This window comes from Pygoscelis adeliae, unplaced genomic scaffold (assembly GCF_000699105.1).
Source record: "Pygoscelis adeliae isolate BGI_AS28 unplaced genomic scaffold, ASM69910v1 Scaffold55, whole genome shotgun sequence".
NCBI lineage: Eukaryota > Metazoa > Chordata > Aves > Sphenisciformes > Spheniscidae > Pygoscelis > Pygoscelis adeliae.
Genome location: NW_008824804.1, coordinates 205,800 through 219,289, shown reverse-complemented (window position 1 = coordinate 219,289; position 13,490 = coordinate 205,800). Strand labels below are relative to the sequence as shown.

Sequence of the window (13,490 nt, the reverse complement as noted above, 5' to 3'; positions counted from 1 at the left end):
TAATTTGTGTTCATTTAGTCTATTAATAATCTGTTGAATATGTTAAAGCAGCAGAAAATCCATCCTGCCAAAGAGAGTAGTCTTGTTTTATCTGTGATCTTGTTGAGTAAGCCAAGATGTTAATGTCATTTGTCTTGACTCAGGTTAAAAATTGTGAGACACCAGACTTAATGGGAACTTGGTATCTCTTTTGGGTATTAATAGGATTAAAGGCGTTCAGTGTGTTATGCATAGCCCTTTGTATCTTAAGAATAAAGGATCCCATACAGTTCCAATATAGTTTCTGTGACTGCCGATGTGCAAATTCATTAGGATGCATTGGGATGGGAGTTCCTCTGAAATCTGACACACAAAAATAAATGGCTAAGGGTTGAGACTTCATGTCAGATTCCTGGTTTGAGAGAAAAGTTTTCTTCTGACTACTTTGACATCTTCACGTCTGCATTCCTATTTGTGTGTTAAGGCTAATAGATATTTTTATTATTCACTTTTACACAGGAACTTTATTATCGTTCCCTTGTTGAAAATCAGTCTTGCACCTCAGTGTTCTGAGTATAACCTGAGAAAGTGTTCTAGTCACTCAAAATTTTCCGTTTTTAGTGTGCGTGTTTTGTTTTTTAAAAATTGAGTTGGGATTGGCTTGTGCCATCTATCTTGACTCTCCTGTCTGTTCATGAACACCACCGTTTTGGACCCACTTGGAATAGGCATATAACCATATCTGGCAGCATCATTCTTTCTGGTGTTGGACTTTGTGAACTTGGCTCTCATGTTTCATCCTGTACGTAAACATAAAAGAATGATGAGCTATATGGAACTTTCAAAGGGCTAATGTCAGAAGGCTCCCCTTTGGAGCCAGTCATGCTTCTGTCTTACCTTCTGTGCATAATTTCCCTGCCTGCACGCTGACTCTCGCACCAAAATAATAAACTTTTTCCTATTAACTTCAGAATCAAATAGGGACAGTTATTTTTGAGTAATGAAGTAACACTTCTGCCCTAGCCTGAAGTTCAGTACTTAATAGGCTTTGCTTTTAATGTAACTTTTTCATGTTCTTTTCAGATGGAGATCTTATAACAATTTTTGATAGCTCAGATCTTTCCTTTGCAATTCAGTGCAGTAGGATACTTAAGCTGACATTGTTTGGTAAGTATAGAAGATTGTTTGTCGTCTTTTTTTTTTAATAATGTTTATTAAAATTCAGACAGTGGGCTTCACTGGAAGGTACTAAAAACTTTCAGTTTGTCACCTCAGAAGAATGAAATCAGTAAGTTAAAAATACTGGATTAGTACATGATATCTATTTTCTCTTGATGTTTCATGTGACATTTGAACTTATGGAAACTGAAACTACTTCTTTTTTATAAGATTGCTTAAAGTATTTGGCATACATATATATGTGGTCAATGATTTTTTCTTGATGTTATTTTCCATGTTACCTTCCACTCCAGCATTTATGGGATTTTTTTCACAGGTGCGTGAGAAATTTAAGATGATTATCTTGCAGTGTTACGAGTACACTGCTAAAAACTAACATTAATTGCTTAAAGTTGAATAGATTTTAACATTTATCCTTTGGCCTTTGTATAAAATAGTTCTTTATTTTCAGGCTACTATTGGTAAATTAGCACATAGTTCCAAGGAATCCCAGGTAGCCTTTAACTTGGACACTGATCTTATTCATGAATTGCAGCAGTGTTGTGTATGCTGCATTAGTTCTAAAGGCGCTTTCTAAAGGGACAGCTTTCCACAACCAAGTATGATATTTGTATTGCTCAGGGTATATTCATGGAAATGAGTAAACGATGCAGAAATTTACCACAGACTTTACTCTGCAGTTCTGGTAGCGTGGATTATACTGAACTGAGATTATATTAAAGGAACAGTAAGCTCTAGAATGAGTTCAGTCTGTGTTAACTAAACTTCGTCACTTTAAACTCCACAGAGGATGATGATGCTACAAGCAAGTAAAAGTTGGGAATTTTTTTTTTTTTTTGCAATTTTAAACTGGATGTCAAAATGTTACTAGTCTTAAATTTATCTAATTGCTGTTTCGCAGTGAATGGACAACCAAGACCCCTAGAATCTAATCAGGTGAAATATCTGCGTCGAGAGCTGATAGAACTTCGCAATAAAGTCAATCGTTTACTGGACTGCTTAGAACCACCAGCTGAACCAGGACTTTCCACTAATCTGCCTGAAAGTGGTAGGCAGCCTGGCAAAGTATTGTTTGGTTTGATTTGCCAAGTTGTGTGTCGTTTAACAAAGTGACAAATGGAGGCTTGAGTACTGGTTGTGATCATTCATAATTGTTGCTTGATGGTCCAGAACTTAGTTTTTAATGCTTCATTTATTTCAGAGGCAGAATTTTTATTCAGATTGTCTGGAGTAAAGCACTAAGTTAACTTAGGAATAAAACTTCAACGTTGAGTTTTTGTTGTAATGTATGAAAGTGCTGTAACTAACACTTGTGAGTCACCGCAACATTTTGAGAGGGCTTTGAGCTGAATTAATAGTTTGTTGTTGCTGAAGAGTTCTTGCTCGCAGCTGAGCACTCCCGCTGCTTACTTTGGGCTAGCTCTGGTGCTTATCTTGTCATGTTGCTAAGCAAGTTTGATCCACTAAAACAGTAAAAAGTGAATTCAGCAAAAACTATATCCACTTTTTTTGCCAGGTTAGGAAATTGAATCCACACATTTTGAGCTCAGACCAGCATCAGAGCTGTCTCAGGGTAAGCAGCACAAGGGTGCAGGTAGGGGTGGGAAAGGATTATCGGGGGAGGGCAAAACAGGGAAGGAAGTTGTCTTCTCCCAGTTTTGAGGCATTGATCTCCTAGCTTAGGGCTGTTGTACTGTAAAAACTATACCTCTGTGTGCTTAATTACAGATTTTGGGTGAGCTGGACACAGAAAATAATGACACAAAGTCATGGAGTACAGTGTTCTGAGTAAAGAGGCGAAACGAGAACTCCAGCCTTTCTTTTAGGAAACGCTGCTTTTGTATTTTACACTTTGAAGTTTTATTGGTTGTATTATTTAAAAAATCCCAGCTCCTGTTCCTACAATATAAGCAATTACTGATTTCAGTGGAATACCGTGGATTCTGGTTGTAAACCATTTGGAAGGAGGTTAGGGTGATGATCTTAGAGTGTAAACAAAACTACCCAGTCTAAACCCTATCTGCACTTGTTTGTTTTTAAGAGAAAATGTAGCACTCCACTAGGTAAGGGGTTTCTGAGTGATTCAGTGTTACTTGTATAATTGCAAAGAGATGAACTTCACCTGTCAGCTTAGGAAGAATTTGGGGAGAAGGGGATAGAACAAAACAAAAACTGTGGTTGATAAAACACTATAATAAACTGGAACCTATTCTGTAAGTTTTCTTAATTTTGAATTCTCTGTAGGCAAGTCATACCAGAACAAGTTGTTTGAAGCAGGAGCTTTGTACCTTTGAATTTAAGACAGTGTGATACGTGATACTGATACTCCACAGCGTCAGTGTATCTTTAAGTAACTGTGCAGTGAAACCTAAGCTTTGTGATTCATCACAGTTTCAGATACATCACCGATTCATCACTGTTATCCTAACATAAGCATTTCAACAGTTAAAACATTTAAAAAAACCTCCACAACTATGCAATTTTAAAGTTGCTGTAGTGCAATATATATGTATGATGGTGTTTCAGTTTGCAAGAATTAATAACTGGGCATTTTGTTTTGTAGATGCTGTAGATGGTAGGGAAGAAAAGCCTGCTGCTGCTGACTCTAATGTTAAGCCATCTACTCAAGTTATAGCAGCAAGCATGTCTGCATTTGATCCGCTAAAGAACCAGGATGAAATCAGCAAGAACGTCATGTCAGCGTTTGGCTTGACAGATGATCAGGTGTCAGGTAAGAATACGTCTTATGAAAAGGAAAGCAAAACCTGTTCATAATCGATGACTCAAATCTTGATTTGTAACAAAGCATTTGCATTTTGGATGTATTAAGCTATGTTCTATATTCACTATTTCTTTTCAGAATTCTAAAACTTGGTATATTAAGGTGTTGTAACTGTGTTTGCTAACTTCTGTATACAAAATGTTGAAAAGTTGCTGTTGGTTTTAGCATTGTGTTTTAGCTTGGAGTAGAAAATGGCTTAGAATTTTTTATTTGAATTATTTAAAGCTATTGTGTAGAGTAACTTAATTGGTATCTGCCAGTGATAGAAAAACAGTATCCACTGCTCTGCCTTAGGCTTTGATCTTGTAGTTCATGTTCTTGGCTTGTGCTTCTGCTGTTTGGGTCAGTCAGAATGTTTTGTACAACCCTGCCTTTCCTCTGTTTCATTTCAAAAGTAAATAGTGTCAACTTTTTTACTGTTAACAGAAAGGAATAACATACTTGTCTGAATTATATTTATTCTTGAAGATCTGCATGACTGTTGGCCCTACCTAGTAGTAGAATGCTAAGCATACAAAACCCGATTATACTAAACTGAATGCAGTCAACTTAAGACGGGATAACTGAAGTTGGAAAAGCAACATAGAACATACTAGCGAGTGTGATGCAGAATATAGAGAAATGATTTTGCACAGAATCTGTGTGGGTCTGGCAAGGTTTCATGTAGCATGGAAACCTGAAAATAAAACTGCTGTTAGCCAACAGGATTTGCTGTGTACTCTCAACTTTAGAGCAAGTAAATTTTATGTGATGTGTGAAGTAATGATACAGATGGGCAAACTAATAGCAACTGGAGCTTGTTTCTACAGTACGGCTGCCTTGGCAAAAGTGTGGAGTGATAGGAATAGATCTGCACTGTGTGACTGCGACTGTGCAGGATCCAAGGTTGTACCTGCAGACAGAGTGGTTGTCTTCAGATTGGGGTACTGGTCCGTGGATCAGGCCTGTTGAGTGATCTCTTCTTCCGTGGCACGTTTTGGGTATTGTCACGGCATCGTTATTTCACAAACCAGATAAAGGTTTGATGGTACTTGAAAACTTAAAATGGGCTACCTCTGAACAGTGAAGTGATAGAGTAGAATGTGAAGTACAACTAGCAGAAAATTGGAGCTAATTTTTGAAGGAGATGGTTTGTCTTTTGGTACAAAGCCTCAGTGTCAGTTAATGCTTTGATCATAGCATCAGTGACACTTCAATGTTTATGCGTCTCCATAATTCTTCTGACAGTGAACTGACTTGACCATGCTTTGAATGTACAGAGGACATTCACAGAGGACGTTTAAGCAGGATATAAGAAATCCCATTTCTAAAGCTATAATCCTGCAGTTACGTGTATAAAGGCAAAACCAGAAGTTGGCAGATTTGATTCATTTTCCCCCTAATAAGGGTAACATGAAAACACAATTAAGGGCTTGTTGGATGCGTATTTATATTGTGTAAATATAACTTTCTTAAAATTGAAAGTGAATTTGCAGCAATTCTAATTCTTGTACTTTAAGCATGTATTTGAAAGTAGTGTCTCATAGGTAGCATTCATGTAACTAATAGCTGGAAAGTTCCAGGTTTAAGCTCCCTTGTTTCTAACAAAATACTTTGCATTTAATTGCATTATATTATAGCCATTCACATGCATATTTCTGAACTTCTCACTAATGTAGAGAAAGTCTGAATTCTCTGTTTCCTTGCTTTCTTTGGGTGCTAGCTGGAATATTTTCAGAATTATCGAAGCCGACAATTGCTTTTAGACTGAAGCCTGCTATATCCTGTCCGGGAGTGTGAGTTTAATACATTCCTTGGAGGTTTTCTGTTCACATGCTGTATGACTGTTGGTAAAACACTTTGTTGCCTGGGCCCATGTGGGCCACAGTAAAACACTAGTGCATTTGAACAGTTTCACACAGCTTTGCACCTTTGCTCCAGATGAGAAAGAATAGGTACGTAGGTGCATATTCTGTCCACACGTAGCAAGTCTTCAGTGTATGTGTGCAAGGTTAGCACCTTAAGCTGTGGAAAAACGATGTTGTCACGCAGGGTTTTATCCCATGGACGGGTCAGGTTCCTTGGAAGGATGAAATTTGAGTGACCTAGAGACAGGTGGAAACACGTCCCGTCCCTGTCCCGTCCATCCGTGTGTCCCGTCCCGTTTCCCCCCCCCCCCCCCAATTTCAAAGGAGAGTTTACATAGGCAAATATATTTAGTTTTAGCTTGGGCGTGACACTCTGAGACTTAAATCTATGGAAAACTGGAAAAAAAATTAAAAACTTTGCAAGGGAATGGTCTTGTATTAGATTTTTTTTTTAATTCAAATTCTCTGTTCATTTCATGTACTGTAATATATTTTTTTTCTCTGCTAGGACCACCCAGTGCCCCTGCAGAAGAGCGATCAGGAACACCAGATAGCATTGCTTCCTCCTCTTCTGCAGCCCATCCCCCTGGTGTTCAGGCACAGCAGCCACCGTACCCCGGAACACAGCCGCAGACTGGTCAGGTGGAAGGTAAGCAGCAGGTTTTTCTTCTATTTAAGACGTGAATGATGGTATCTGAATCTGAGTTATCAGTAGCTATGACTTCCAGTTAGCAGACTCGAAAGTTGATACCAAAGTACAGATTCATCTATGCTGCTAGGCAGGAAAACTTTTTTCCTCACGTGCTGTTCAATACAGAAACAGCAGGTGGAGCAGTAGCTTTATATAAAAGGGTAGGTGATGTAACGTGAGGAGGACTTTCAGGGTACTGTTTGCTACTTGCATCCGTGCTCACTTTGCTGTAAGGCAGACTTACATATGCTGTACTTTAAAAATATATGAAAAACTTAGTTCGTATCATACCCTGTGTGTTGTGTCAAGCAAGCAGTATTAGTAGTTGCTTTCACTCAGCTAATGGTTTGTTGGCTTGTCTACTATGAATTAAAAATGTTGTTTACTCATCATTTCTATCTAATGAAACAGCCATTATTGCATTGCTTCTTTACTATCTACGGCTCTGTGCTAGTCAGGTTAAACCTTGTAACTGTCTCATATGCATTGTAGTTTTCCTCTGTAACTCTTGAGAGCCTCAGCTGGCCCTCCTTTAAAGCTTAAGGTCTTAACTCTGGTATTCAGATTCCTTTGTACTATACCCTTTTACATGTTATTTGACTTCTAAAAATAAACCTATTCAGAGGTTTGCTACATTTGGGCATCATTTTTCTATTGATATTTTCCAAGAGCACTGAGCCTTCATACCTGCATAGTTCTGGATGAAACTGACTGTGGAATGACTTGCTTTGGTATTTCTACCTCCCTACGAAGCACAATATAAAGTTGTTTCTGTGTTGGTGTAGAAACAAGTTTCAACCCTCTGCTGCTTTCTATACTGACATAACGCTAGAGGTAAATGTGAGAGGCATTATTGAGGGTGATGACAGTATCCACAGTCACTTGGAACCTGTTGCCTGAAGGGCATCGGTAACATTTTGATTGAGCAGAGTATTTGAGCAATTTGTAGTTAGGCATAATATTTAAGCAGGCACGAATGCTGTTGGTTACAGAGGAGCTTGTAAAACTCTTGTTTTGCTGCTTTCAGCTTTTTCTTTTTGCTTACTTCTCTAAGAATTAGTCAAGCGGTATAAATGAGACGGCAAGAGACATCTTTGTAGCTTAAAGATATTGTTTGTGTGTGGAAGTTACTTTTGGAAAAAAGTGCTTCAGGTTCTTCTGTCAGCAGCTAGAAAAATTAATATTCAAAAAATACACTCAGCTACTGAACTTGTATTCTATGAATTTAGCCTTTTTACTTAAAGACAATAAGGTATGAGGTTTTAAGTGTTGATGTTAAACTAGAACTGAAACAAAAAAGTGAAACACTTAAGCACTGGCAGCAGTAGGCTGGAATCCTAACTGCTAACGCCAGGGAAGGGAAAAAGTACTTGTTTCAGCAAAACTCATCTTTCTTAGGAAAACAGCTGTCTAGGCTCATGTATCAGAGTAGATGTAATGATTTTTCTAAACTTGGGTCAAGGAAAGTATAGTGGGGTTTGTTTGTTTTTTAAACACTGAACTGTGCTATACCTTTGCCCAAGTCCTTTTTTTTTTTTTTGCATGTAAAATACAGCCAGCACTAATTATGAAGGTTTTGGTCTGTAGTTTATGCAGTTTTTGTCATTACCACTGGAATATGTTAAGTATTGATTCTATTTTCTTCACTCTATGGATACAATAGGGTGGTTCAGTTCTTGGGAAGAGATCAGAAGTCATTCTTGCACCTTGTTCATCAGAAATACTAGTGGGAGCGCTTACGCTGTGCATTGTATGCATATGGTAAATAGCAGTCTCTTACCAAAGCTGGGTAATATATGTGCGATTATCAGCCTCTGAGTTTTCTTCCTAAACTAAGTTGCTTTTATCCAAAGCGTTCAAAGACTTTCCTTGGACACATGGAGTAGCTTTCTGTACTTCACTGTTTTGATTGCACCTCAGTCCAGGGGTAATTTGGGGACCTGTGCTGCCCCATCCCGCCCTTGTGCAGCCGAGATGAGAACCAGCGCAGGGCCATGGCTCAGCCAGAACTTTGGATACGTTTTGATGGTTAGATTTTCAACAGGATTGGCTCATGCAACTGGCACTGCTGGCGCAGAGCATGTTCTTCTTAGAAACTAGTTTTAAAATACTAGTTCACTTTTAAAAAACCAAAACACCCCAAGCTGTGCTTCCCCCCCACCTTCCCAGTATTTTGAGGATAGAAGTAAAATGGTAACTGGGGTAAAAACCTCAGTTTCAAATCTTAGGTTACAAACGTGCACTGATGTACACCAAGTGAATAATTCAGTAGTGCATGATCAGAGTTCACAGCGTAAACACTGACACAGTCACGTGTCAATCATTCTGGTATATCGGGGGATTATTTTTTAATGGCATTCTTTGCCAACAACTGATGTTATGATGATTATAATTGGTTATTAGGTGTTGTTATTTGTGAATACCAAGTCACCTCACCTCCATGTGCCGATACTAATGAATGGCTTGCCTCCCTTGCTGAAGTTTTAAGCATTCACTAGTTGGAATTAAATCAGTACAACAAAGACGTTTCAGTATAGTGCAGTCTCCTGTGGCATGCCTGTGCTTTTGTACCACTAAATCCAGTCGCTGAACACACAGGAGAACCAATTATGTACAGATGTGGAGACTTTCTTAGTCTTTGCTGAAATAGATGTAAAAGTTCATTCAGGTAAGTACTTCATGATCTTCTAGGGAAAAGAATGTTGTGTGAATATACCTATGTGGTCTTTTTTCGGAATCAAGCTAAAATGGCTGTTTCAGTGCACAGGAACAATGGTAAATGCTGGCAGATCCTTGACTGCAATAAGCACTGCTAAGTACAAAACCAGACACTGATGCTGTAGCTCATCTTGTTTTCAGAGTAAAAAGCCAGTGAGGAGGAAAACTCTGTGTGTTTAAGGACCCATAGGATCTCTGACTGCATTCGTGGCTGTAAATTAAGAATGTTTTCTTGAACGGCACTGGAACACCTCTCTGCTCCTCACTAACGCTTCAACCCTGGTGAAGACAGCAAGCCTTCTCAGAAGGCTTTGGAAAAACTCCATGCTGTTTCTTTCATATCCCTTTACCTGAGGCCTCCAGCAGGTGCCAGTGTGGTCTCCCTGTTAGCCTGTGGGTAAAGCTTGCAGCTTCCTGGTTGTTCTCCCAGAACTTCCCTATAACAACAGAGTTCAAGAAACAGAAAACATGCATTCTGAGTTTCTAATCCTTAATTATCAAGCTAACAGGCTTAAATTCTCTTCAAGCTTTGTGTTTAGCACTCTTCATCCCACAATAATTGCATACCAAGTAATATTTTGAACGACTGCACCGATGTAAAATATTTTCAGCGCCTTAGTGTGTAAAATACCGTTGCTTTCAGCTGCAGGTAACACAGAGAAAAGACGAAATAAGGAGTTCTTTTAAAGCAGTGTGCACAGAGGTCGGGGAGGACTTGGAGCAGAGCCGAGTTGCTTTTCTCTTGGTGCAGTTCAGAAGATACAGATTCCAGTATATTTATACAGTCTGCTGATCTTTGCAGAATGAATAATAGTAGAGTAACACTTTATAATAGTAAAGTTTCCATGTCTGCTCCAGTTCAGCTAAGCTTTAGTTTTGGCAAATAATTGTTCTTGTTCTTTGACTGTGCCTGTTACTAAACTGAAAAACAGCAGAAGCATAAGGCCTAAACAGAGCCCATAGGTTAAGTCTAAACAAATATTCTGCCTCTTCTTGCCAAGAAATTGGAAGCAGTGAATTTAGGAAAAATCAGCATTGAATTAGAATACCCAAGCTTAAAAATGTACGGTTTTATTTTTGCTTTAGGGTGTATACATACCCCTGGGTCTCTTAAGAAAACTTGGCTTACAGCAAGTAATATATATATATTTTATATGTATAATATACATTTTTATATATATAACCTAATATAAACAGACAATCTGAGGACATGTTTCACTTTTGAAGTACTTTAATTTACAGTGTAAGTTCTGGAGCAGTTACCAAGACGTTTAAAGATTCCTGCTCTGTTACCCACCAGAGTAGCACTAATTAAGGTGCATGGCTAATGTGAAATAGTAAGCCTCCCGTGCCAAATTAGAACTATGTATTCTGTTGGAGAGAGATAAACATCATTTAGTCTTCAGAACGGCATGGTTCAGAAGCTAAAACCTGTAGACTGGTTTCGGTTGGTAGTGAGGTGGAACACGTACTCAAACTTCCGTGTTCAGACTTTCTTAAAAAAGTTTTTACATGTTGTGAGAGGGTTTGTTGCTGCGATTTTGAACTGTTTGTTAGGACGTTGTTCACTGTGTGTTTATAATATAGCTAGGGTACTGGGCTTCAACTAAATACCTTTCTGATCCCTAGGTCAGATGTACCAACAGTACCAACAGCCTGGTTATCCTGCTCAGCAGCCGCAGGCTCAGCCTCAGCAACAGTACGGTATGCAGTACCCAGGTAAGCAGCTCTCTCAAATGGCGGTTTCGTTGTTGAACCTCTCCTTCGGTGCCCGACCCTGTGAGCTTCGGTTCCTGAACCTGTGGGGCAGGCCAGGGTGCTGAGCAGCCTGAGTGCCTGTGCTTCTGATGGGAACTGTCACAATTCAAAAATTACCAGGAAGAGAACACTGTAGCTGTCTATATTTTTAGTATGTAGTTGGAGTTCTGGTATCTCAATCCTACTTGATTGTGACCAAAAGCAGACTACCGTTATTAATCAGCAGAATGCATTGTTAGAAAGGGAGGCAAAGTGAATCACCCCGAAGCATGAGCAGTCGTCAGGATTAACTTCTGCAGTCTTGGGATTCTAGCAAGTAAGTGACTGAAACATCCCAATTTAGCTTCCTTAAATATCGGAGGTATATAAAGATGGCCCCTGTTTCTTGCGTCTAGAATGATCTCCGTGAACAAAATTTAGTGGTGTGAACAGTGATTATAGTTGTCATTTGGTAAATCCTTAGCTATTGTAAATACTGTAATTTCAGATAAACTTTCAAGAGATAGGTTTTTTTTTTTAGTTGTTCATTTTGCTGATAAGTAAAGGTGCCAGGAGACTTTTAGCAGAAGAATGGTTTAAGTCAAATATGAAGAGCTGGCTTTTGCGTATACCCAAAATAAACTTGACTTTGGAACTTTTGAGTTATTTACTTTAGAAGCAGCTGGCATCTAATAATGCATAGTATGTGCTAGGAATCATAATCCAGCTAAAGTACAGGGATGAGACTGTAACAGCAGATTCCATAACAAATTGCAAGTTGCTTAATACTTTCAGAAAATGATACAAAGCATTTATCACTCCTTGTTTCAAACAATCTTCCTTAAACTAAACAAAAGACTCCCATACCATTAAGTCACTCAGAATGGAGCCCGTATGGCCTTTATTTTGGTGTGCAATATACAGTGGGAGTGCATCAATTTTGATGTAGATGAGAACACTTGCAGAGCTTATGAAGAAATTCCATGTTTATCTTGGACAAGAACCCTAGAAAACTTGGAACTGAAGGTTTGTGCCTCAGCCCTTGTTCCTGTGCACTGTGCGAGAGCTGGTTGATTTGGGTCTCTAAATGGTATCTTGTTCTCTGCAGATTTCTCACCCCCACATTTGTAATTAGAAGACAGTGACAGACTTTCTGAAGTCTAATTTCAGAAGAAGTAACGAGCCTGTTGGAAGTAGAAGGGTCTATCTGACTTTCTTTAGGCTTAAAAACTGAGTGGGGGAAAAAAAAGGAGCTTCCATCTGCTTTCTAGTCATATCCTACCATCATCTAATCCATTATTTTACTGGAGAAGTTCCTGTGAAAGCTGTAGTGCAATGCGAGTTCTGCATTCTAATCAACACCATCTTCCAAGTAAGAATGAAACACCACCAGAACTGCTCTGGGGCTCCTCTGTTTCTCATAACTTCCTTCACGATTAACCTCATCTTTCAGAAACAGCCTTTTTTTTTTTTTTTTTGAGGACCTAGTGACAGCAGCCTTTGAAGATCTTGACTCATGGGATTTGTTTGTTTGTTTTGCTGCTGTTCCCATGAGCATTGTCTCCTTTCAACCCCCTGTCCCCCAAGAGCAGGATCCATTCCCACTCTTGTAGATCTACTAGGCAACAATGTGGCTATTTACTCATGGTAGTAAAAATGGACCCTTCAGAGGTTTGTCTGATGAGTAAATTCTGATCCCAGTTTCAAGGTGAGTTTACTCCAGTGCATTCTTCAACCCTTACTCTTTCCGTTTAGGGCTGTGCACTTTTAATAATTTGTGTGTCTGGTGTTTAATGCTGACAGGATTCCAGTCACTGGAGAGGTTTCATTGCAAGTAGCTGCAGGTGTGTTTCATGATGGATAAAAGTAGCTATTTCTTCATTAAAATGACACAGAGTCCTTTTAAGTTTTCAATAAGAGAAATTCCTTTTGGAAGCTGGCTTTATACAGAAAAATCAAGTTTGGGACATGTTTAAATGGAAGTTTTGTACTAAAGTATTCTGTTCTGCACAACTTTTTCATATCTAAAGAACTGAAAAGACCTATGATTTAACCAAAGGTATGACTGACATTAGACCCTGACAATATTTTTGTGACTGTTTAGTTTTTGAGTTTTTATCTGGGGAAAAAGGTTGCATTTTGCCTCATTTGCCAACAAAGACTTAGTATTTTTCATGTGACACCATGGTAGTAAAACACTATTTGTCATTTTTTTTAATTTCTCCTCAGTCACGGGAAAACAATGTTATACTAACTGTTTTCAGTGTTGCTGTGCTGCCATGGTAGTGCACCAAAACCCCGGCAGCGTGCTTATGCGAAAGGCAGGAAAACTCGCGTTCGTTCTTGGTTTGCCTTTTCTGTGCTTACTGCCTTGTTCTGTGTTTGTCGCTGTAAAAGAAAGGAAGGTGTTTCTGCAGGTGCCCGTGGTTCTTTGCTCTCTCTCACCCCACCTTGCTCTTTGCCTTTCCAGCAGGCTACAGTCAGCAGCAAACCCCCTCGCAGCAAGCCCAGCAGTTCCCGGCCTACAGCCAGCCGGCGGCCCCGGCCCCGGCCGCCG

General features: G+C 39.2%; 1 protein-coding gene across 1 annotated transcript in view; it reads left to right on the top strand.

Annotated features, from left to right (window-relative positions):
- TFG (TRK-fused gene) overlaps positions 1–13,490 on the top strand; it is a 23,233-nt gene that overhangs the window by 9,034 nt on the left and 709 nt on the right. Inside the window, exons 3-8 of the mRNA XM_009324031.1 lie at positions 1,063–1,146; positions 2,060–2,206; positions 3,722–3,889; positions 6,296–6,436; positions 10,826–10,915; positions 13,404–13,488. Of these exons, the coding sequence (XP_009322306.1) occupies positions 1,063–1,146; positions 2,060–2,206; positions 3,722–3,889; positions 6,296–6,436; positions 10,826–10,915; positions 13,404–13,488 (715 nt within the window). The remainder of the gene's footprint in view (positions 1–1,062; positions 1,147–2,059; positions 2,207–3,721; positions 3,890–6,295; positions 6,437–10,825; positions 10,916–13,403; positions 13,489–13,490) is intronic.